The 25,527-nt window shown below is 48.4% G+C and overlaps 1 protein-coding gene across 1 annotated transcript; it reads right to left on the bottom strand.

The window, feature by feature from the left end:
• Nucleotides 1-1,365: 1,365 nt before the first annotated feature.
• On the bottom strand, nucleotides 1,366-25,429 carry NR2E3 (nuclear receptor subfamily 2 group E member 3). Its single transcript, XM_061429880.1, has 14 exons — nucleotides 25,262-25,429; nucleotides 18,106-18,282; nucleotides 17,219-17,341; nucleotides 11,558-11,757; nucleotides 9,514-9,730; nucleotides 7,183-7,279; nucleotides 6,760-6,897; nucleotides 6,099-6,225; nucleotides 5,804-5,907; nucleotides 5,465-5,713; nucleotides 5,184-5,359; nucleotides 4,080-4,326; nucleotides 3,724-3,829; nucleotides 1,366-1,635 (listed from the first exon to the last, which is right to left on the bottom strand). Exons 1-14 carry the CDS (start codon nucleotides 25,427-25,429, stop codon nucleotides 1,503-1,505), a joined length of 2,262 nt encoding a protein of 753 aa, XP_061285864.1. The 3' UTR covers nucleotides 1,366-1,502.
• Between the last annotated feature and the right edge of the window lie 98 nt (nucleotides 25,430-25,527).

Raw genomic sequence — 25,527 nt, 5'->3', positions numbered from 1 at the left:
CCTTCCTGCATCAAGACAACAGATCTCTGAAAAACGAGGAGAATGCATACACAGGCCAAAGGGCAAGGAAACACCAGGATTTCTCACAAGGCCTTTTTTTCTTCTGGGCTTTAAACATTTCTTCTTTGGAGATAGAAAATGAACAGAATTGTTCAGCTGGTTCCAGGGGCAGAGGGGCATGGGGAGAAGGCAGTGCCAGAGTTAAGTAGAGTCACACCAAGTTTTGGGTCCTCTCTTAATTTTCACTTATAAATGGGGATAGTTGATCCCTCTGCCAGATTAATCTGAGAGTTAAATAACAATACACATTCAGTGCTTATTTCACTGTCTTGGTGTATCTAGTGCCTCATACGTATTAACATTTTAAAAAGTACTTTTTCCTAGGTCTTCTGGATCTGCCTTTGAAAAGGAAGAGGTTTGTCTGAACTTCATCTTTCCATAAGGAATTAAAAAGTGATGGAGATTCCCCTCCACAAAGAGTGCCTGTGGCTGCTATGTTGAGTTGCATGGTGCTCACCTTTATTTTCAGGGAGGTGATGAAGGATGGGGAAGAATGATGGGGAGAAGCTTTGGGGTACTGGGATGCCATCTGGAGAGAAGCTGGGTTGCTGAATCCTCTGGGAGATTTTTCACTGGATTTGAATTCATGGCACCTGGACTCTGACTCAGAGTGGCAACCAGATGGAACTCAACCCTGTGCTCACACCATCAGTGTCCTCAAAGGGAGAACCTTGGCCACATTTATTTTCCTGTTTTTGTTTTTTCACTTTTTTTTTTTTTTTAGGTCCAACAATAAAGTGCACAAATCTTAAGCGCATGGTGCAATTAATTTTTAATGAGTGAATAAGTTTGCAAAACCACCCCCCTGATCAAAATGAAGAACATTTTTAGCATACCTTGGGCCCCTTCCCAGTCAACCCCACCCCCCACCCAGAGGTAACCTCTATTCTAACTTCTACAACCATTGCTTAGTCTTGCCTGTTCTTAAACTTTATATAATCAGAACTGGTGCCTGGATGGTTTTGTTTGTGTCTGAAATAGATCCATGTTGTCACACAATATTGATAGTTCATTCCTTTTTATTGCTGTTTTATAAGATTTCCCTGGTGGCACAGATGGTAAAGAATTTGCCTGCAATGCAGGAGATGTGAGATCAATCCCTGGGTTGGGAAGATCCCCTGGAGAAGGGGATGGCTACCCACTCCAGTATTCTTGCCTGGAGAATTCCATGGACAGATGAGCCTGGTGGGCTACAGTTCATGAGGCCGCAAACAGTCAGACACGACTGAATACGTATAGACCACAGTTAATTAGTCCACCCTGCTGTCACTGTACAGTTTGGGGCTGTTATGAAAAAAGCTGCTTCAAACATTCTTTTGGTGGACATTTCTGACAGGTACACATATCCATGAGTGCAACTGCCAAATCAAAGGGTAGCCCAGATTTTTAGCTTCAGTAGATTGCTTCACAGAGTGGTTGCACTCATTTTATTTCTACTTCCACTAGTTTTTGAACATGTCACAAAGGAGCTTCTCCATCGGAGTATTCCCTATGGTCTTGCGGAAAAAGAGGAGCTCAACACGTTCAGAACTGATAAATCTCAAAGATGGGAGGAGCAGGAGCAATTTCCCAAACCTGGACAGGAGACAGGACACCAACAGTGTGATTATCAGCTTCAGAGCCTGAGTCCTGGGCACAGCGCCATTCCAGGAGAGGCAGAGGGAATGGAGAGGAGAGATGAGAGGTGCCCAGGGCAAGTAAGGAGGAATTTCAAGGAAAGGCCCCATTCACCTACCCTGGACCCACTGTGGCCTTCCTCCAGTGTTTAGTTAAGGAGTGTGATGAAAATAGTGAATAAATATTGTTTATTATGTGTAAAGATTATAAAGTAAGAAGTTACTTACATTAATAGTATGTGAATATATTATTAATAATCATATAATTATTATAATTACATGATCATTAATACCACATATATTGAATAAGAAAATAAATTCCTGGGAATTCCCTGGTGGTCCAGTGATTAGGACTCAGTGCTTTCACTCATGGGGCCTGGGTTTGATCCATGGTTGGGGAACTAATATCCCCACAAGCCACGTAGTGTGGGGAGAAAGAAAGGATATAAATTCTCTGTAAGCCACCTAGGATGATAAGATGGCTTGATATACTCATCCATAAAAATAGTCATTGTAGTTTTTAAATGAGAACCATTTGCCAAGGCAAGGGTTCCCAGCTCAGAGAAGCTAGATGGTGAAGTCCCGAGAGGCAGATGGGGGCGCATTATGCTGACCTTCCTTGGGTGGGAGATCTAACAGCTGGGGTCATTGCCCACGGTCAGGAGGCCACATCCAAGTGGGACAGCTCCAGGTTCAGAACCTCCGTTCTACCACGGAGGTCTATGGGAAGCCTCCCCCACCTCCCAATGACCTACTGAAATTGCTTTGCAGTACCAAGGTCTTTGTTTCTCTTGTGAGAGCCAAGTGGGTGGCACTGAGCCATCATACACCCCCCATCATGCTTCTGCTGGTGCTGGGGCAAGCTAGACAGCCCCAGAGCACTGTCTCTTGCCCCACCATCCCCACAGCCCCAGTCTCAGCCAGTAACCATTGTCCTCCATACACAGCCAGGCCCCGGGCTAGGGTCCATGCCTATGGCTTATGCCAGATTTTGTCATGTTCCCTGAAAACTCTTCCTCCCGACTTTCCTTTTTCTGTCATCTACCTCTTTCCCCAAAGAGCTCCTCTATCTCATTCTTTATCCACTCAAATACCAGGTCTGAGCCATCCCAACACCTGGAGGCACAAACAGACCTTCAAGGACTCCCTGGATGATGGCAGGGTCTGCCTTCCTCCCTGTTGGAGGCTCTGCACTCACCACCACGCCTCTGCGTGAAGCCAGCTCTGTGGAAAGCATTCTCCTGCTCAATGATCTGCAGTGGCTCCTCTCTGCCTGCCAAACCAGATTTGGCCTCTGGCTGCCCTTCAAAGTCCTGAGCAGGCTGGTTCCAGAGAGCCGTTCTGGTTTAGACCCCTACCTTCTCACTGGCGGCAATCAGTTTTGCCTTCCAAACTGGTCTCTTGACCTAAGAATATATGTATATTTGCTTCTCTCCCTCACTTTATGGGCTTCCCTGGTGGCTTAGATGGTAAAGAGTCTGTCTGCAATGCAGGAGGCTAAGGTTTGATCCCTGGGTTAAGAAGATCCTGGAGAAGGGATTAGGTACCCACTTCAGTCATGGACAGAGAAGCCTGGTGGGCTACAGTCTATGGGGTCACAAAGAGTCAGACATGACTGAGTGACTAACACTTAATACGCTCCCTTTGTAAATGATAGTTTCTCTCCTTGTATACCCTCTCCTTCCTCAACACCAGCCGTGCCTCCACAAATCCCTCTCAGCAGTGCTTTGCACCCTGCCTCCCAGTGGGTCTCTGTCTCCTTCATATGCATGCAGCCCTCAGTACCCGCTAGGCTGGCCCTCAACTTCAGCATGGCCACTGGGCCGGGCATCCCCTAGAAGCAGTGAGCTTGCTTTATGCTTTTTTTTGGTCCCTATTCCTGGGCCTGGTGCTCTGCCTGGCACACAGTAGGTGTCAGCCATGTGCTGGTTGCACTGAGATCCCTGTCCCATCTAATGAGTGCAGCCCTAAGACAGTGTCAAAAAGGTGGGCAGAGTGGTAGAGAGCTGAAGGGACAGATGGGCAGGTAGGCAGGTGCTCAGGTCACCTCACAGGCTGGCTGGGGTGATGGGCCTTGCTGTGCTGGCTGAGCATCACCTGAGACTGGTCCTGCAAGGCCTCCACGTGCTCAGGATCCTTCAGGCCGCGTGTTTCTGGAGAGAAGCAGCAGCTGTGAGCTTCCCTCCCAGGCCCCCCACCCGCCTCACCATCAGCCAGGGCCTCAGGAGTGGGGAGCCCAGCAGCCCAGGAGCCATGCAGCCCTCCCCTCCTGCTCGCAGGGAAGAAGTCTACACACATTCAGGTCTATGAAGGGTGATGGAGGGAAAGTGAGAGGCAGCAGGAAGTCACCAAAATTCCCTGCCTTCATCCCCGCCCACTCTCCTCTAAGACTCGGACAAAGACCTGGTTTGAAGAGGACCAGGGCCTTCATGCAGGCGAACTCCGTGGGGTCCACTGCCAGTGCCCGGAACCGTGAGATGGTTTCCTGCAGGATTCGAGTCTCCGCACTGGCCAGCACCAGTCGGCCCTGAGAGCTGCCGCCAGCAGAGGCCTCGGGCAGGGCCAGCAGTGGGCAATTGTCCAGAGGCAGAGACCACTGGATGGCTCCAAGGAGGAAGAGTTCACTCCACGCCTCTTCCAGCAGGATCACCTGTGCCCAGAGAGGGGGGTGAGGGCAAGTGTGATGGCTGATCACAGCTCCTCTGGCCCAGCCTGGAACCTCTGCCACGTTCTCAGCTGTCTTAGGAGAGGACGGGCTGGTCCCAGGTACCCAGAACATTCTGACCTCTGCTTGACATCAGCCAGGGGCTCGGAGCTCTGGGTCTTGGCACCATCCAGCCCAGATGCCTCAGTTCTAAGACATTCTCTGGGCTCCATCGAAAGGTAGAGGTGGAGCACAGGCAAATCCTGGAGCCGTGAGAAGCTGGGCAGCTCAGGGACACTCCCCACCAGCATCCCAAGTCGGCCATACTCAGCAGACTCAGTCGCTTCTGAGCTGCTTCATCCAAACCACTGGCTAAGGACTGCTGTGCTCAGCGTGCCTCTCCTCCTGGATGCTGACAGGTCGCCTTGCTCATGAGAAGCCCAGAGGCATGAAGAGGCTGGGCTGAAACTCAAACCCAGAAGTCAGGGGGGCATTTGTGTTCCAAGGGAGCCCAGATTTGCCCACTGATGCTGTTCACAGTGTGCAGACCACCCTGTGACACAAAGACAGAGCATCTCTATCTAAGGCCGGAGGGTTTGTCTAGGAGGAAAGAAGACCCAGAGGGGCATAGACACTGCCTTCTAATGTCTGGTCCCCATGCATACCTGGCCATCAGTGTCCCCTAAGTGATGACCCCAACTGCCATATCCCAGAGATATGTGCCCATGACCATCGCTGACTCTGAGACACGCGTGTCTCCAGCCTTTACCATCCCCAAGCTGCGTGCCCCTCCAATCATCACCTGCACAGGGAGGTGTGCGCCCCCAGCCCAGCTGACTCGTGAGCCCCCCTGACGAGTATACCTGATCCCGGAAGGGCAGGTTGGAGAACACTGGCAGGTTCTTGGCCCACTTGACGGCCATGAAGAGCAGGCGAGCAGACGTCTCATGGATGCTGTCCAGGGCACAGGGAGAGGAGGAGGAGTATGGGGACGAGGGGAACTCGGGATCATTGCTGGTGACATCGATATTCTCATCGGCTGTCGGAAGAGAGGTTGTGCCTCAGCCCCTGTTCTGAGGCAGGCAGAAGTGGCTTTTCAGGGACCTAGGTGTGGGACCTGGAGCTCAGCCATCGGCCCACTTACCATCCTCGGGCTCCAGCTTAGTGCAGGTTTCGGCTGTTATCAGGCTGGCCATGAAGTGGTGGTGCCCCGGAGGCGTGAGGGCCTGGGGTCCCAGGGCTCTGGCTGCAGAGACAGGTGTGGGCCCCCGAGAGCTGGGCCCTGCGAGGGCCGGCGGGGTCGCCAGGGGCTGCAGCCGGGGCTCCGTTTCTGACTCCACGCTGTCCATTCGGACCTGGGCGGTGCTCCGTGGCTGGCGCTCATTCTGCACGGCTGGGGAGGTGGGAAGGGTCAGGACACCCCACGGATCATGCACCCCCATATCTTCTGCCATGCCTCTCCAGGATGGGGTTCTTGACTCACCATCCTGGTTCATGCCCGCCTGCAAGCACTTCTTCAGCCGGCAGGCCTGGCACTGGTTGCGGTGGGCCTTGTCCACCGGGCACATCCCTGCCCCCACCTGGCACCTGCGGGTGGAGGGGAGCCCCAGGGAGTCAGGGTCCTGCCCGGGCCCTGGGCAATGGGTTTCAGACACTTTGGCTGCAGCCCCTTCTCCCCTGAGCATCCTCCACTCCCTCCCTCCCAGAACACTCAGTGGCCGGCGGGGCTCTTCTAGATGAGGGGGGACTCCTCTGGGGTGGGGGGCCCCCTCTCTCACCTGTAGATGAGCCTTCGCCTCACGCTCCTCTTGAAGAAGCCGCTGCAGCCGTTGCAGGCGTAGATGCCATAGTGCTTCCCGCTGCTGCTGTCCCCACACACGCGGCACTGGAGCGAGGGGCCCACGCCTAAGGGCAAGCCTGGGCTGGGTGGGGGCTGCGCCGGGCCAGTGACACGCCATTCCCACCTCCTCAGGGACCCCTCCACCCTCCTTCCCTCACCGTCCTCACGTTCCTATCCACCCACATTCAGACACACCCGTGTCTCTCCCAGCTGGAAAACGTGTCCCTTGTCACACCCCCTCCCCACTTCTCCATGGCCAGTTCTCAACAAGTGACACTCTCTGCTCCACTTCCCCGTCCCTCTCTCTGCAGGTGGGCTCAGGCTCCATCATGCACAAGAGCCTTCTGGACACCGCCACTAGGGATCTCTGCTCCTGACCTTTGAGGGCCCTCTTCTCTCCTTTCTTCTCCCATCTGATCAGCTATCCTCTCTGACCCCCATGTTTCTAGGATTCTGGGTTTCCTGGCAGGTTTCCTTACACTTGCCTATAGCCCTGGGGGCTTGGCCTGAGTTGCTCTGGCTCCTATCATGGTCCCTGCAAACCTGTGACCCACACTCCACTCCCCAAGGGTCTACATCTGCCTCGAGATTAACCATACCTGTCGGCTCCTCCCCCAGGCCCCACCTGCCTGGAGACTCCTTCCTGGAGGCGGACACGGCCGCCGGCACCGCTGCAGCCACGTTGGAGCTCATGGGCGCTGTAGGCCTGTCCTGGCAGGTCCCAGGGCAGCCAGTGCCTGCTTAAGGGAAGCCTCAGGATTTCTGAGCTGGACCCAGCCCTGCCTCCCTCTCTGAAACTCTGTCTCTCTTCTATCTCTCCTTCTGCCTCTGTCTCTCTCTCCCGCTTGCCTCTCCTCTCTGTGCTCCTGCCTCCTGCCCCCTCTGTCTAAACTCAGGAGCTGCCCCAACTTGCCCTCACAGCAGCAGCTCTGGCTCGGGGAGATTTCTCCCAGGGCAGTGCTGGACGCAGCTTATGATCCTCTTAATCTTTACTGTCTCCACAGGGGATCAACCGGCCACACCTGCGGCATTACCAAGGTGCCCCTGGGAGCCGGTCATTCCTGCTGCCCCCACACCAGCTCCCGGGCTGCCCAGTTCCTCGTGCTCTGTGCTCCCGAACTGTTCGAATTGTTAAGGGAGGTGTGGACTCCACCTACGCCAGGACAAGTGGGTCTGGGGACAGGTGTGTGTGGCTCCACACACGGGTGCTCACTGCTGGTCCTGGGTAAGTCCAGCTTTCTGCCCCAGTGCTTCTCACCTAATCCCTTGATAAGAGACTACTTAGGGCTCAGGATTTAAGGGTCTGGGCACCCCTGGAGGGCTAGCAGCCCCCAGATGCCCCTACAGAGGCAACTCCTATCACAGGTGGAAATGGGTTAGATGTAGGGTCTGAGGCCAGCCTGCAGGCCATGGGCGCTGGGCCCAATGTGGAGGGTCTCCTGCAAGACTGGAGGGGGCGAGGACACAGCTCCTGCACCTGCCTACCCTGACTTGCCTTCACAGTCCCAGGTCAGCTGGTCCCTTGGCTTCCCCAGACTCAGTCTTCCCAGCTCGAGCCCAGGGGTGGTTCTGAGGTGGGGGATGAGCCCTGGGGCAAGGGTGGAGACAGCCAAGACAGATCCAAGTTCAAATCCTTGCTCTCTCACAGCCAGCCATGCCTCCCTGAGCAATGATTTAACCTGTCTGAGCTTCAGTCTCCTGGAAAAAGGGGTGACCAGAGTACCTGCCTTGTAGAGCAGCTGGGGAAGCTAATAAGATGATTCTCCAAGTGTTCTGGGGCCTAGTTCATAGTAGGAGCATAATAAATGATGGGGGGATTCCATGGTGGCCTAGTGGTAAAGAATCCTGCCAATGCAGGAGATGCGGGTGCAATCCCTGGGTTGGGAACATCCCCTTGGAGAAAGAAATGGCTACCCACTCCAGTATTCTTGCCTGGGAAATCCCATGGACAGAGGAGTCTAATGATCTGTAGTCCTCGCAGTCTCAAAGAGTCGCACAAGACTTAGAAACTAAACAAGAACAGCAATAAACGATGGGGCTGTTACTATTATTGCTTCTAAGGGTTGTTGAGATCCTAGAGCAGTCCTCAGCAAATAGCCTTTCCTCTCCTGCTCCTCTGCCCCCACTCCACCCCCATGCCCAGGCCAGAGCAGAAAGCCCCCTGTTGGTCTGGGTGTGACATGCATCCTCAGCAGAGCTGGGCTCATCTCTGGGTGCATCTGGGGCAGGGGTTGGCCTAGCCTTAGAGCCTGAGGGGGAGGGGGACAGTGCGAAGCTTCTGGGAGGATCACGGAGTTAAGGGGACAGAGCGGGTGGTGCACGGCCCTTATGTAAGTGGGGTTAACCCTCCCTGTGACAGGGAAGCACTATTGGGGATTTGGAAAGTCAGCTCGAGGGGCTTTGCAGGGTAATCCGCTTTCTGGGGCCTCAGAAGATCGAGGCCACTGGGCTGCGGCCCCTGACCTGGGCTCCTCCGCCTCTGTCCTCATCTCCACCCCTCCCCGACAGGGAGTCCCTCAGGACCCTCCTCCGAAAGGTCTCCTGCTTCACTGAACCCCAAAGCCAAGGGCATCTCCTTGAACCCAACTGATCAGTCCCATCTTCCCAAAGCTCCTCTCTCTTCCACTTCTTCTGGAACACGGCTTTACCATCTTCTGTCCCTCTGAACTCGTCTGCATCTCCTGTACCCCAGCAGACCTTCCCACTCTCCCCTCGGGTGACCTCACACACAGTCACAGCTTCCACGGCCACTTCACACCAGACTCCTGCCTGGGTCTCTGCCCCGGACTTTCACCTATGGATTCCCCCAGAGGTCTGGTGTGGAGACCAACTCCACACACCACAACCAACCCATTCCTGGCTTGTCTGTACAGATATGGTCCCTGAAACCTCAGGATCGATGGATCACCTGGAGCATCCCATGCTGAAGGAAAGTGCCTGAGGCTGAACTGAGGGCCCCTAATCCTGGAAGTCTAGGCCAAGGAGGATCCGCTGGCAAAGGAGCTAAGAGGGGAAATCGGGACAGCGTGGGTCATGGGAACAAGAGCAGGGGATGATTCAAGGATGGGGGCGTCTACCAGGTCACGTGTCTTAGGAGGTCATTTGTATCCTCAGTAATAAGGGAGAGGACGTCATTAAGAAGAGTACTTACACAAATGCTGCCAAGCCTCACAGCTTCCCTATTAAGGAGTTATCATCATTGTTCCCAACTCACAGATCAGGAAACTGAGGCTCAGAGAGGTTAAGCAATTCCCTTTTGGCCACACAGCTACAGAGTGATGGAGGAGACGGGATGAAGACAGGGGTTTCAAACTTGTGCCTTACCCCCAAACTCCCACTTTCCACCACGGTACTCTCCAAGAAGACTCTGAGCAGTCACTCTGCTGGGCTTTAGCAGCAGGGGCCAGCTGGCACCATGGCGAGAGTTGTTCTGAAGGAGGGGACAGCAGACCCTGGGAAGGGTTGGTAGTGTTGGGGAGGACTGGAAACAGCGATGGGCTGAGAGGAGAAGGAGACAGGCCAAGGGGTTTGTAGGAAGGGCCACATTGAGGAAAGGGCTTTTTCCCTTGTCTAGGGAGATATCAAAAGAAAAATATTTGAGAATAGGAGTTCCTTTTTTTTTTCCTTTTATAATGTGTGATCTTAATTTTTATAATGATTTACTTTCCCTATCTTAAATCTTCCAGGGCCTCAAAGTGAAAGCAATATTTACATTTAGGCACTATTAAACTCCCTGTACCAGCTAATGGGGTACAACCTCTTCAAACTGACTGATTTTATTATTCTTCTATTTAAGGTAAGAGTTCAACACAAAATACCTTCACTGCTCACTGATTGTATTGAAAGGCTTTAGTTCAGCTCAGAGGGACGATGTCTGGTGGAACATAAATCTGTATTAGATTCATATTTCTCCTGTAACAAATGACCACGCTAGGAGCTTAGGATAAATATCTGTAAGTTTTAGAAGGTCAGAAGCCTGAAATGGGTCTCCTTGGGCTAAAATGAAGGTCTTCCCTAATAGCTCAGTTGGTAAAGAATCCGCCTGCAATGCAGGAGATCCCGGTTCGATTGCTGGGTCGGGAAGATCTACCGGAGAAAGGAAAGGCTGCCCACTCCAGTATTCTGGCCTGGAGAATTCCATGGCCTGTTTAGTCCATGGGGTCGCAATAAGTCAGACACAAAGATGTTGGCAGGACTTTGACGCTCCCGGATGCCCCAGAGGAGAATGCATTCCTATTTTATTTACCGTGGCCACCAGTGTTCCTTGGCTCATGGTCCCTCCTCCATCTTCAAATTCAGGAGTGTTTTTATAATGAGAGATAGAGAGGAGAAAGAGGCAGGGGGAGAGGGTGAACCTGAAGATGGGATATAAATCAAATATTCAATCCCTGAGCAAGCCTGGGGGTGCAGGGCATACGTAGAGGGATGGCTTTGACCTGGAGAGAGGTCGTCTGGAAGGAATCTGAGAACCCAGGGCTTCAGGAAGTCTCCCAGTCAGCGTACCTCCTCTCAGACCCTGGTTTTACATCTTCCTGGCTGTGTGAGTTTGGCAAGGGATTCTGCCTCTCAGACTCAGTCTCATCATCTCTAGACTGGGGAGACTAGAGCCAAGGGGGGTTGTGGTGGCATTAGAGGAGGTGACACAGCAGGGGTTAGCACAGTCCAAAGTGAGAGGGAGGTGGCAGGTGGAAGGGAGCTGGGGTGAGAGCAGAGCTTAGGGGGAATGCCTTGGAGACATGAGGTCTGAAGCCGCTGGCTTAGGAAAGGGACTCAGCTAGGGACTCTGAGGCCCAGCTGAGAGTAAAGACAGTGACAGTCTGGGCAGGTACGGGGTTTTTCTTGAAGCCCCCAGCAGGGAGGCAGATGCTGGGAGCAGGTGGACACCAGGACTGCTCCGTGGCTGGGTTCCTCAGTTTCCTCTCAGCAAGTGTGTGGGAAGGACCTCAAGGAAGGAGTTGAAGGCCTTGGGGAGGGGCTGTCAGGGGGAGAGTTGAGTGGGGAAGCAGAGAAGGAGGGACTTCTTTCCCCCAGCGAGTCTTCTCTGCTCTTCTCCATCTGAGTTGTCCTGCCCCCCTGCTCTATCTGCCCAGTCGCTCCCATCTTTCAAGGCCTATTCAGGGCTCACCTCCTCCAGGCAGTCTGCCCTGACTCCTCTCTTTCTAGAGGCACCTCCAGGGCCAGATATTGTTCTTAATATTGGACCTCATGCCAGGTCCACTTTTTCTCCTCAGTCAATGGGTGACTCCAGGGGCCAGCTTCAGAGCATCAGGTCAGCTGGGCATGTGGATCACAAGGCACTTAATAGACAGAAGCTTATTTTTAGCTTGTCCTTCTTTTCTTGGTATTCTAGAATGGGTATAGAATAAAAAATAAATGAATAGAAGACACCGGCAGTACCGGCAGTGTTTGACCTGTTTGTTCTTACAGTTTGTTTTGATTTTATTATATCGGCTCTTCGTGTCATTTTGATCCCAGCCGAGCTCCTGTTTCATCCTGGCCCTCAGGCCCAGCCAGAGGTGTGACTGTGCTGGGGGAAAAGATGACAGTCCAGCAGGGCTGGGGGAGAGGGAGGTTTCTCCCCGATCTGTGACCACCAGCTGCTGGGGCAGACACCAAAGGATTACTCAGCCCAAAGCCTTGAATCTGCTGACGAAGCCGCCAGAGGCCACCTTATCACTAATACAATTATTCCCCCAGGGGACAGGTCAGCAACTTCCTTCTGACTCCCTGGAAGAGTCTGGGACGGGGTGGCGGTGGGGGCTGGGGGGCTAGGGTTGGCAGGGAGACGGGTACATGGTGAAGGCTGCAGAACTGACTTCCCTCTGGATGGTGAAGACCCTAGCAGGTAAAGCCCCTGCCCCAGCCTGTCTAGGGTCCTCCTACCTGGTATGACCAGGTCCCAGGCCTGAGAGATGACCTGGGATCTGCCATTGGGAGGAAGCAGTGGTCCCTGGGATGAATCCGCTGCTGATCAGGCTGCCTGGGCTGGATGGCTTGGCTCCTATTCAGCCCGTGGCTGCCACAGGCTTTTCATTTGCTGCAAACCTCCTTCACAGCATTTGGGAACATGTCTTCAGGGATTTCTTTAAAATTCTCTCTTTGTTTGCTCATCCAAGAGTCTTCACTATCTCAGAAAAAGGATAGCTAGTGATGAGTGCATGGGCTCCGGAGCCCAGGACCGAGCAATTCCACTTCTAGGAAACCACTCTCTGGAAAAGTCACAAAGATTGAATTATACGGCTGTTCTCTGCAGCGATTTTAGTAAAACACCCAGCTTTAGACAACTGGCTAGATCAAGTATGCTCTGTCCTTGTGGTGGAACGCTGGGCAGCCATTCGTCCCAAGCGCATTTCCAGGGAAATGTGCCCACACTGTTCCAACCTCAATCCAGCTGCACACCAGCATGCACAGTTTGATTTCCTGTGTCTCGGAGGAGTGTCTGGCCAAAGATCATGGGATTCTTTTTCTTCTCTGCAGGGCCTGAGTTAATTAATGGTTTCTTTTTCTAGAGCAGTGAGTGGAAGGGTCAGGACTCTGAGGGGCCAACACCAGCAGGAAAGTTTCTCAACAAAGCCTCTTTATTTCCTTTTCAAGATAACATTTAGAAATAATCACATATTCCTTGCGCAGTTTCCCAGCTTTTGGCTGCTGAAGTCTCTCTCCTAGAATTGTTTCAAAGGTCAGAGCAGAACATAAGAGGCTCCTGGCCCCATCCAAGGACGAGCAGATGAAAGACATGCTATGGAGGACATATCTGATCTGCTGCTGCACATTGAGGGGGTAGGGAAAGTGGGGAGTAAGGTGGGGAGACACCACTTTTTTAGTGGTGTCTGATGTGAACGACATCTGTTTTGACCTCTTTTTTTAAAAAAAATCTTTGTAACAATGTTTTTGCCACACGGCAGAGCATGTGGGATCTTGGTTCCCCGACCAGGGATCGAACTTGTGCCCCCGGCAGTGGAAGTGTGGAGTGCTAACCACAGGACTGCCAGGGAAGTCCCTTAAACGCTCTTTTTTCCTGGTGCTGAGAGAGGCGGGCTTCTCCATCCTCCAGCAGAGCTATGATCAGCAGAGATCCTCACTACAATCAGAAAATCTTGTTTCCTTTGAATGTTTAATAGTAAACACGTGTTATCAGATGATCAGGATAAAACAGAGTTCTTTTAAGTTGTTTTATGTTTTTTCAAAAAAAGCTTATCTGAAATCAACATAACCAATCCTCCTCCTCATCATCACAGGAAATATTTATGAAGAAATGGTTCAGTGTTTGTGTGTGTGAGAATGGAAAGCTTCTCATGGTCTGGCTCTTCTCTCCTGTTACCCAAGGGCAAGGCCAACATCTAGCAGCTGCTCAGGCTGGGCCTTGGCTTAATCACAACAGCTGTACTGCTGAGGCGGATGCCTGGTCCTGGACGTGTGCCCACCTCTTGCTGGGCCTGGTGTCTTCCCTTTAGTGCTGGGCCCTGGGAACCTCTGGTGATCAGAGAGGGGTTGAGCGGGGTGTGGCATGAGGGCTGGGAGCTCTTTGAAAACCAGTTGCTGTTCCGTCGTCGTTAAGTCATGTCCAACTCTTTGCGACCCCATGGACTGCAGCATGTTAGGCTTCCCTGCCTTTCACTATCTCCCAGAGTTTGCTCAAACTTATGCCCCTTCAGCCGAAGATGCCATCCAACCATTTCATCCTCTGTCATCCCCTTCTCCTCCTGCCTTCAATCTTTTCCATCCAGCATCAGGGTCTTTTCCAATGAGTTGGCTCTTTGCAGCAAGTGGCCAAAGAATTGGGAGCTTCAGCTTCAGTCACTGTCTGCAGTGATTTTGGAGCCCCCAAAGAGAAAATCTGTCTCCTTGAAAACCAGTACGGAAGTATTTAAAAGTTCAATAGGCGCAACACTACCGTTGTTTTCTAGCTGACTGACCCTCCGGGTTATAGTATTTATTATCTCCTAGAAATGGAACAACCTGAAAGCCGGGTTTTTCCCCTGGGCACGACTGACATGTTGACCAGATAATTCCTCATGGGGCTGTTCTGTGAATCATATGACTTTAGTAGCTTCCCTGACCTCCCCCCACTGGACGCCAGTGGCATCTCCTTTCCAACCGCAACAACCAAAAGTGTCTCCAGACACTGCTGAATGTCCCCCATGAGGGGCAGACTCGTCCCCAGTGGAGAAACACTGGCCTCAGCGGTGGTATTTCCTGGAGACAGACCACCAATCTGTTATCACAGATGCAGGAAGCACTTCCCATGACAAAGATCCGGGAGGAGTCCCGGGCCGCCAGGCATGTAACTTTATCTCCGGTGTGATGTCCTGCTGAGTCAGGAACTGTCCAAAAGGATGCTCAAAGTCGGCAGGTTTCTTGGAAGAAGAATTTTACTGTTTAATTTTCTTTATATTTTTCTGTGTTGTAAGAATATTTAATAATGAACATGTATCATAATTATAATTAAGATAAAGCTTGTGTTTTTTTAAAAAAAGGTTAGCTAATTTGAAATAAACATGACCTTAAACGATAATAATCGGAAATATTTGCCTAAGAAACTGTTGTGTGACAGATGCAGTTCTATGCGTTTATATGTGTGAACTCCATCCTCACAACACTGTCAGAGACGCATTGCTATCTTCCTCTCACAGAGAGGTTTAGTGACCTCCCCAACATCACATGGGTGGGCTTCCCTGGTGGCTCAGACGGTAAAATATCTGCCTGCTACGTGGGAGACCTGGGTTTGATCCTTGGGTCAGGAAGATCCCCTGCAGAAGGCAATGGCAACCCACTCGTGTTCTTGCCTAGAAAATCCCACGGATAGAGGAGCCTGAAGGACTACAATCCATGGGGTCACAAAGAACAGGGCACGACTAAGCAACTGACACTTTGATTTTTAAATGTCGCACAGCTAGGGTGACAGAGGTGAGATTCAAACGCAGATAAGCTGGTTATTTTGGGAAAATGTATCTGCCCAAGGGTAGGGAGGAAAAAACAATGGGGATATAATTTTTAAAATATCATCTTCATATATTTAATAAAGAAAATCTCCTCCAGACCCGCTCTGTCTCCTTCTAGGTTAAAAGGATAAAGCAGATGTTCTAGGCTGTGGAAAGTGACTTTGAGCTGGCATTTCTCTTCTCAGCTTGTCTGTGAAATGCAGATTCTTAGACTCAATCTACAAAAACACTTCTAGAGAAAAGTAATAGGATGACTCTGTTGGAACCTTTGTTTTCTATGTTTGCTTTTAAGGGACAGGCTCTGGGGTTGCATCAGATGTGACTGGGAATTACCTGCAGGTGTGCGTGTATGCAAGTGTGACTGTGTGTTTCTGTGCATGAGTGTGCAGGTGTGAGTGTGTGTGGTGAGAATTGGACTGTCCTGTGACCATGGAGGGTTAACAGACGCTGATACAAAGATTCCCGCTATCCCTGTGTCTGTTGCAGTTTATTCTTGAGGGTCCAGACAACTTTCTGACATCTGCGTGGGGATAAAGAAATTGCCCAAATCGAACTGTTTAGATGACCATGTTCGCATGTATCATCTGGCATATTTTCCTTCCTGACTTATGATATTGAAGCTAGCTGTGTTTAATGACATTCCTTATTAGTTCCATTTATTAATTTGGTGAAGATAGTAAATTGAGGTAACAAAAATCTGGTGCCTTTCCACAGTGATGGAAGATATGTTTTTCAGGACGGCATTTTAGAACATGCCTATGCTCAAAGCAGTCCATGTACATGAGGGGTCCTGGGTGGACCGGCCGCTGCTTATCTTTTAGGCGGGGCTGCAGTCTAGCCTCTGCTCCAGGTTCTGGCCACAAAGGTCTCCTGCATCCCTGAAAAGAGCAAACGTCTCCCCAGAACACGGGCTCTGCAATGCTCTTCCTGCCCCCTAGTATCGTTGAAGGGGTCTGGAAGACCTGCTTTTTAGTGGAATTTCTTACACAAACGCTACATCATGATCTAGAAGATGTTGTTTTCGGTTACCATGCATTGGAAATAGAGAAATACATTTTTTCAGTTAATAAATTATGGTGCATTTCCCAGATGGCTATTTTTCTGCCATTGAAAGGGGGTTATACAGAAAAATGTTACGATGAAATAGCAAGGTACAAAATACTACAAACTCTACGGCATTTGTATACAAAACCAAAATGAATTCTGTTAAGTCAGAGGCATTCTGGTTGATATTGAATTAAATTTAATGCATTCAATAAAAATTATTTTTATTTAATAATGTTATTTAATAAAAATTATTTAATTATAAAATTTTTATTAAACATGATTTAATATCATTAATAAAAAATAGTATTTCACTGATCTTTTATGTTGTTATGCTGCTTCTTCAGCATAAAGGATGGCCATTTATGTATTTATTTAATAATCCTCATGGAATGGTAACTTTTAACTTTATTGATCTATTATTTTATTCCCAGATATAATCTTAGGGTAAAGACTCTGGAATAAGACACTGAAATTTAAAATCAGTTTTCTGGAATTCTGAAATTATTTTGAAAATTAAAAATGTTTACAAACAAGTACACACAATCAGAACACATTAAGGAATTGTTTTTGATTTGGTGTGTTATGACAGTGGTATTGTGGTTATGTCTAATAAAAGAGAATTTTGTAACTGTTAGAGACATGTTCTGAGGCATTTGCCAGAGAAGTGATTCAATGTCTTGGATTTGCTTTTTAAAGATGCCAGGAAAAAAAAAAAAATAATGAATGAATGGATATGAAATGAGAACTAAGGTTGGTAGTGGCTGTTGTGGGAGATAGGTACTTGGGATTTCACTGAACCATTATCTCTACAAATTTGTTTATGAGTGAAATTTTATTAAATAAAATTTTAATTAAAATACATATTCATATAAGCAGACACTGTGAAAAATTTTTGTTGATGATTTTGGACATACTCTCAAGTCTAAGTTTTTTCTGTTTTTCCCTTCGCCCTCACACGCCCACCCCAATCTGTCTTCACTGACCATTTTTAGCTTGCTGTGTAATTTTTGAGGAGCTAAGCGGAAAGGGGCAATGCAACCGAGGAAAATTCCAGATTCTAGCTTCTGACAGGGTCTGCTGAACTGTGCATCAGCGCCCCCTCCTGGAAGAAGCGAGCTGGCATGGCGGCACCCTGCATTTTTCTCTGAATGAGAGCACCTGGCATTTTTCTCTCTCTCTCTTCATTAGGATCCTAATTCCCAAACAGGGATTAAGCATTTGCCTCCTGCAGTGGAAGCACAGAGTCTTAACCACTGGACTCCCAGGAAGTCCCATCTTTTTTTTTATGGTGTTATTTTGAGGATTTATTTATCTATTTATTTGATAATAAAATTCCAGCTTCATTGAGATACGGTTATGACCAAACGGTGCGTGAAAACTTCCCCTAACATACAACTGTGTAAATTTAAGGCGGACAATGTGTTGGTTCGATACACTCATATATTCCAATGTGATTAAAGATCTGTTCTCTCAGCAACGTTCAAGTATATACCACCGGTGTTGTCAAGTATAGTCCCCATGCTGTACATCAGGTCCCCAGAACATATTCATTTTATAACTGGAAGTTTGTAGCCTTTGACAAACATCTTCCCTTTTCCTCCATCCCGAGCCCCTGAAAACCAGCATTTTACTCTCTGTTTCTACATTTAGGTCTTTTAGATCCCATTTGGAAGTCATGTGCTATGTTAAGTCGCTTCAGTTGTGTCTGACTCTCTGTGACTCCATGGGCTGTAGCCCCCCAAGCTCCTCTGTCTATGGGGATTCTCCAGGCAAGAATACAGGGGTGGGTTGCCATGCCCTCCTCCAGGGGATCCTCCGACCCTGGGCTCCCACCTGTGTCTTTGTCGCCTGAACTGGCAGGTGGGTTCTTTACCACTAGCGCCACCTGGGGAGCCTCCATAAAAGTTACTCTGCGGTATTTCTCTTTCTCTGATTTATCTCACCTGGGATACTTACTGTTGGCAGGCCCCAGGACCCTTGCCCTCCTCCTGCGGCTGACTCTTCCTCACAGTTTAAAACTGCACTCCAGTGTCTTTCCTCAGATCGGGACTCTATGATTTCTCCCCACAGCCCTGTTTTAATCAGAAACTCTCTTATCCATCTCTTCGTCTCATCGTTATCGCCTGTCTCCAGCTAGAACCAGGAGATTTCTGAGATCAGAAAGTGTGTTTATCTTGTTGAAAGACTTGACACAGAGAAGGAGTCTGACAATTATTTATTTATTGCTGCAATATTTGATTGGAATTGTGTTAAATCTATAGATCAAATTTGGAGAGAACTGATGTCTTTACTATGTGGAGTGTTCCAACCCATGACCACAACTGGCCTCTCCATTTATTTACATGATCTTCAATTCACTCATCAGCAATTTTTAGTTTTCTTTTTAAAAAATTTTCTTTTGTTTTGGCTGCATTGGGTCTTCGTTGTGGCACTCGGGCTCAGTAGTTGTGGTGCGTGGGCTTAGTTGCTCCGTGGCACGTGGAATCTTAATTCCCCGACCAGGGATAGAACCTGTGTCCCCTGCACTGGAAGGTGGATTCTTAACAATTGGACCATTAGGGAAGTCCCAGCAATTATTTATTGAATGACGGACCAAACAGGTGCATGAAAGCTTCCCCTAATTCCTAGCAGAGTTTGCTGCTCCTTTCTCGTACCCTGCCCTCTTGCTCGTGCCTCCAAAAGAACCACCTCACTGCTCAGATCGTGGTGCCCACATGGCAGAGTCCAGGCCAGGGCCCAACATGTAGCAAGCCTGCGTGTGTTCCTGCTGCTGTCATGCCTACAGCCAGCTTTACCGCTGACTCTGTCCCAGGAAGTTTGAAACATTTACTTGCAACTGAAAACAAGTCAACTTAGAGATTCTCTGGGAAGAGATCTGTAAAAATAAAGAGTTGTTGATAGTCATGATAAAAGGAGAATATGCTTTAATAAAAAGGGTTTTCTTAAGCCAGAACAGAAAACTGTTCAAATAACAAACTACCCCAGGATGGAGATATTTTCCTAGAGCTCTTTCCCAGGTTTCTACAGTAATGTTTCCACAGATTTACCAGGAAGCAGCCCGTGGTATAAGATGATGGTTTTCAAGGTGGGCTGAGGAAGGGGAGTGGCAAGGGCAGCCCATCTATGCTTCAACCAGAACACCTCTCTGTTGGTCCGTCTTATAATCAGTAGGATCTTGTTGGAAGGAAATTTTCCTTTCCCAAAAAAGTGACAAGAGGATTGCAGGAGCCTCAGGTAAGATGCTTAATAGCTGTGTGACCTTGGACGAGCCTCATGACCTCTCTGGGCTGTCACAGTAAAGAAATAATGGAGTTTCACCTGTGTGAAGGCAGGGGTCTGAACTAGACGATCTCTCAAGTTCTCTCCCAGATCTAAGATCCATGGGTGTTCAGTTCAGTCGCTCAGTCGTGTCCAATGGACTGCAGCGCACCAGGCCTCCCTGTCCATCACCAGGTCCCACAGTTTACTCAAACTTATGTCCATTGAGACCAAGTTACAAAATTAGGAGCTTGATCTTCATGCAGTACTCCAAATAGCCACAAGATGGAGATGTTACTCCACGAGAAAAGCTTTGTCTTCCTGCACTGTGTGACTCCCCAAGTTCTATAATAGATTTGGAAATTTTTTCTTAAAAATTTATAGAAAAGGAAAAAAGTTCATTAGTACTTGAAAATTCAGGCACAGGATTTAAAAGATTTTAGGGATGAATCCTGGCAAAGTTACCCAGGGTTTAATTCATAGCTTTATTTTTCTGCCAAAGCTCCAAAGAAGAACAGTCTTTTCCACGTCTTCCTTCCCTGATGAGAATCTCTGCAAGGTTTTGTTACGATGCATTGGTTCTTGGGTGTCACAGCTCCTGTATATCATAAACATCTAGGAAAGGGATGCTGAATGGAAAGGATGTTAAATTTGTTGAACTGCATCATTGACCGCCACCTCAGAATTAAAAGATACATTCTTCTGTGAGAATTTCCTGTTCCCATAAGAACTGTGCATGTGATTTGTTAAAACGGTTAGAGCTGTCTGTTGTTTTTGACTAGAATTCGGCTTTTCTGTATTTTAGGGGCATTTGCCTCAAGGACCAGACGACCAGGGTTTGGGGAGCCCTGAGCTGGCAGGATGTTTGCTGAATGAAGACTTAGGAATCTTTATCACAGTATACTTACCCAGTAGGAAAAGGAGGTCTGAGAGCAACAGGATTAGGCAAACACGTGGCCCCAGAGGACGTCTCACTCAGCAGATGTTGAGAATGGAGGTGGGATGGAGCCCAAGGGTCTGGGGAATTTCTTGCTGCCATGAAAGCAGGGAAGACGAAAGGCGCTGGGAGAAGGTCGCCACGTGAAGTCTGAGATCGCCTGAGAGAGATCCTCAGAGACGATAAAGGGTGGATGCCCTGAGCCTGGAGATGGAGAAATTTCTGGACCGAGACCTGCCTGTTGTTTCCCCCAGAGTATGATCACCACCTGAATAGATGAACTGAATTTGTGCTGGACCACTCGGTCAGAGCCCTAGTGAGGAGCCCTGGTGAACTGGGGACCTTCATGATCAGGCCAGAACAGGTAATGCTACCTCCACTGCTCTCCCAGGCACTTCCTGCAGCCAAGGAGCAGCCAGCCCTTCCAGAGTGGGAGATCAGCAAATTAGCATCAGAACAGCTCTTTCCAATGTCTGATGTTTCAAGCGACTGGTTATTCCAATGTTGCTCATGCTTGAGTAATGTTCAGGCAACAGGTAAAGGAAAATAATTAGTTCATTCACCCATTATGTTGAATTAAATAATTTAATGTTTAATCACAATGTTGTTGGGCTTCCCTTATGGCTCAGCTGGTAAAGAATCCACCTGCAATGCCGGAGACCTGGGTTCGACTCCTGGGTTGGGAAGATCCTCTGGAGAAGGGAAAGGCTACCCACTCCAGTATTCTGGCCTGGAGAATTCCATGGACTGCATAGTCCATGGGATCACAAAGAATCAGACACAAATGATTGACTTTCACTTTACTTCACATAATGTTGCAAAAATAAATCTGAATAAAGGGGTTGTAACTCTTATAGAATTATATAATCAAAATGAAATCAGTAAGTATTTCAGAAGGAAAGTGAACGTTGAAAGTGTTAGTCACTCACTCGTGTCTGACTCTTTGCAATCCCATGGTCTGCCCATGTAGTTCTTCAGGCAAGAATACCAGAGTGGGTTGCCATTCCCTTCCCCAAAGTATTTCAGAATAAACAGAATTAATGGCAATGATATTGATAAAACAGATAATGCTTTTCTGAAACTCCCATAACATGGATTGCTGTTGTTTGGTTGCTAAGTCATGTTGTTGGACTCTTTGCAACCCATGGTCTGCAGCACGCCAGGCTCCCCTGTCCTCCATTATCTCCTGGAATTTGCTCAAACTCATGTCTATTGAGTCAATGAGGCTATCCAACTATCTCATCCTCTGCTGTCCCCTTCTCCTTCTGCCTTCAATCTTTCTCAGCATCAGGGTCTTTTCCAAGGAGTCAGTTCTTTGCATCAGGTGGCCAAAGTATTGGAGCTTCAGCCTCAGTCCTTCCAATAAATATTCAGAGTTGATTTCCTTTAGGACTGACTGGTTTTGATCTCCTTGTAGTCCAGGAACACTCAACAGTCTTCTCCTACACCACAATTCGAAAACATCAGTTCTTTGGTGCTCAGTCTTCTTTATGGTCCAACTCTCACATCCATACATGACTACTGGAAAAGCCATAGCTTTGACTATATGGACATTTGTTGCCAAAGTTATGTCCCTGATTTTTAATACACTGTCTAGGTTTGAAGGAAATGGCAACCCACTCCAGTATTCTTGCCCGGAGAATTCCGTGGACAAAAGAGCCAGGTGAGGCTGCAGTCCATTGGGTCACAAAGAGTCAGACATGACTGACTAACACTTAGGTTTGTCATAGCTTTCCTTCCAAGGAGCAAGTCTTTTAATATCATGGCAGTGCTCACCGTCTACAGTGATTTTGGAGCCCAAGAAAATAAAGTCTGTCACTGTTTCCACCTTTTCCCTTCTATTTACAAACGTGACGTGATGAGACCAGATGCCATGATGTTAATTTTTTGAATGTTGAGTTTTAAGCCAGTTTTTTCACTCTCCTCCTTCACCCTCATCAAGAGGCTCTTTAGTTTCTCTTTACTTTCTGCCGTTAGCGTGGTGTCATCTGCATATCTGAGGTGGTTTTTATTTCTCCCAGCAATCTTGATTCCAGCTTAAGCTTCATCCAGCCTGGCATTTCACATGATGTGCTCTGCATATAAGTTAAATAAGCCCTGTGATGATATACAGCCTTGTCATACTCCTTTCCCGATTTTGAACCAGTGTGTTGTTCCATGTCTGATTCTAACTGTTATTTCTTGACCTGCACACAGGTTTCTCAGGAGGCAGGTCAGGTGGTCTGGTATTCCCATCTCTTTAAGAATTTTCCACATTTTGTTGTGATCCACACAGTCGAAGGTTTTAGCATAGTCAATGAAGCGGAAGTCGATGTTTTTCTGGAATTCCCTTGCTTTCTCCATGATCCAATAAATGTTGGCAATTTGATATCTGGTTCCTCTGCCTTTTCCAAACCCAGCTTGTGCATTTGGAAGTTCTCAGTTCACATACTGCTGAAGCCTAGCTTGAAGGATTTTGAACGTTACCTTGCTAGCATGTGAAATGCGTCCAACTGTATAGTAGTTAAACATTCTTTGGCATTGCCCTTCTTTGAGATTCGAGTGAAAGCTGACTGCAAATGAAAACACAACACGGAGAGGCATCAATTGTCTGGGTTCCTTTGGGTTTGGCGCTAATGAGCAGTAAGTCACCACTCTCGTCTACCCACCCCCCTGCAGATTCTTGCTTCAAACAGCAGATCTGTGCCATAATTTGGCCTCTGCTTGGCATGAATAAACCTTTTACTAAATTCAACTCCATTCTTCTTGTGTTAGCTCAGCCCATGACAATTAATGTAATACAGTAAGTCCCCGAGATACAAATCTTCAAGTTTTGAATTTCAAAGATGTGAGGGTGCATTGCATCTGTGTCAGGCATGAGTGAAATTTCAGCTCGCCCTCCGTCTCCTACCGCTGATGATCCTTCAGCTCTACCGTCTCCCACCTCCTCTCCCTCCTCCACTCAGTAACTCTTCTTGCCTGTCCACTCGCCGTCAGCTGTTGTGTTCCACTACTGTGCTTTCCAAGGTGCTGTACTGTAAGATTAAACATATTTTATTTTTTTGTGTTTGTTTTTATGTATTATTTGTGTGAAAATATAAACCTATTACAGTACAGTATTATATAGCCGAGTGTGTTAGTCAGGTACCTAGGCTAACTTTGTTGGATTTACGAAAAAATTGGACTTTTGAACGTGCTCTCAGAATGGAACTCATTCTTGTGTAGGGGACTTACTGTACTACTTGGTTCCAGGGCTGGAGACAAAGGTGGTGTTGGGCTGCTGTCAGGGCAACTATATGTGGCGTATATGTTCATGCCTGTATATTTTTTCCCCCAAAAATATTTATTTATTTATTCAGGCTCTGCTGGGCCCTGGTTTTGGCACTCGGGATCCTCACTGTGGCATTCCGCACGCGGAATCCAGCTCCCTGTGCATGCGTGCTCAGTTGCTGTAGTCGTGTCTGACTCTCTGCAACCCTATGGACTGTGGCTTTCCAGGCTCCTCTGTCCATGGGATTCTCCAGGCAAGAATACTGGAGTCGGTGCCCATTCCCTTCTCCAGGGGATCTTCCCGACCTGGGGATGGAACCCGCATCTCCTGCATCTCCTGAACTGCAGGAGGAGTCTTTACTGCTGAGCCACTAGGGAAGCCCTCTGGTTCCCCGCATTGGGAGCACAGTCTTAGGCCCTGGACCACCAGGGAAGTCCTATGCCTATATATTTTTTAATGCACAGTCATTTTAATGGCAACGCTATTTATAATTTTTAAAAGGTGAAGATAAACCAAAATTTCTAAGCATAGGTGAATGTTCAATCATAATAGTCACACAGCTCTTACAATGACATGTTCACGCCAATTTAAAAAAGATGATTATTAACACGAAAACGCAAAATGAAAAAATTATTATTGAAAACACTCTGGAAAAACACTGCTTTATTAAATTCTCTCCTCAGGATGAATTCCCTGGCAGGGAAATATTAAGTGAAAGCTGAAGAGCTTTATGGCTCTTGTTACATTGTACCGAGTAGACTTTCATAAATCAATATTTTCACTGAAATGGTATTTCTCAGCTTGCCTCCCAGGCTCATAGTTTAATCCAGGAGAATATGGGTTTGGGGGCCCAGCTCATGCGAGTGCAGAAATCATGGCTCAGGCTGCCAGCCTTACTCAAATCCTGTCCCTCCTCTGTCCAGGTCCCTGCTAGCCTCTCTTCTGTCTCATGGTGAAAACATAATCTTTCCCTGGCACCCCAAGCATCTGACCTTCTCTCCTCCTGCGATGCCTGGTTCCCCTGGTCTCTGAACACACTGCGTGTGCTCCTGGAGCTCGACTCTGGTCTGGAACCCTGACCCGGCTATCCATGTAGCTGGCTCCTCCTGCACCCCTAATCATCCTATTTAAAGTTGCAACCCCTTGCCAGCGGGGGATGGATAGGGGAAGAGATCTTTGTGGAGTTTAGGATGGACATGTGCATGCTGCTATCCATTTAAAATGGATCGCCAAAAAGGTCCTACTGTGTAGCTGGGTGTTGTGTGTGGTCTGGATGGGAGAGGAGTTTGGGGAAGATGGATACATATATATGTATGGCTGAGTCCCTTTGCTGTTCACCTGAAACTCTCACAACACTATTTGTTAATTGGCTCTACCCTAATATGAAATAAAGTTAAAAAAAATAAAGTTGCAAACTCTGCCTACCTCCTCTTCTCCACTGCTGCCCTCTCACTTTCTTCTTTTTTTTTTTTTTTAAAGATTTTTTTATATGGATCATTTTTAAGTTTTTATTGAAATTTTTACCATATTGCTTCTGTTTTATATTTTGTTTTTTTGGCCCCAAGGCATATGGCATCTTAGCTCCATGACCAGGAATCAAATCCACACCCTCTCTACTGGAAGGTGAAGTCTTAACCACTGGACCACCTGGGAAGTCTCCCATCTACCTTGTCAGCTTGGCTGTTTTCCCAAACACACACCACCCCCGATATGCTGGCCAGAGGCAGTGACTTGTCAGCATCTTTATTTTGTATCTCCCCAGTCAGAACACGAGCTCTGAGGACAGTCTGCTTACACTTGATGCACCGCTGCGTGTTCAGTGTGGAGCAGAGCATCAGGCACAAGGGGAGATGCTCCAGTCAGAGCTGAATGAGTGAGTGAATGGTTGTCATGACTGGGGAGGCACAAAGGCTGATGATGCAAAGACAGGAGA

Source organism: Bos javanicus, chromosome 10 (assembly GCF_032452875.1).
Source record: "Bos javanicus breed banteng chromosome 10, ARS-OSU_banteng_1.0, whole genome shotgun sequence".
NCBI classification, from domain to species: domain Eukaryota; kingdom Metazoa; phylum Chordata; class Mammalia; order Artiodactyla; family Bovidae; genus Bos; species Bos javanicus.
The sequence above is the reverse complement of the archived record's forward strand: the minus strand, read 5'-3'. Positions and strand labels throughout refer to the sequence as shown.

Excerpts from the sequence above, each read along its gene's own strand:
- NR2E3 (XM_061429880.1), bottom strand. The coding sequence starts at position 25,429 with ATGCTCTGCTCCACACTGAACACGCAGCGGTGCATCAAGTGTAAGCAG. Across the intron at positions 11,758-17,218 it reads TGCACAGTTCAGCAGACCCT|CTGGTGGTCACAGATCGGGG; the intron begins GTCAGAAGCTAG and ends CTGCCCCAGCAG. Across the intron at positions 5,908-6,098 it reads AGGCGAAGGCTCATCTACAG|GTGCCAGGTGGGGGCAGGGA; the intron begins GTGAGAGAGGGG and ends CTCCACCCGCAG.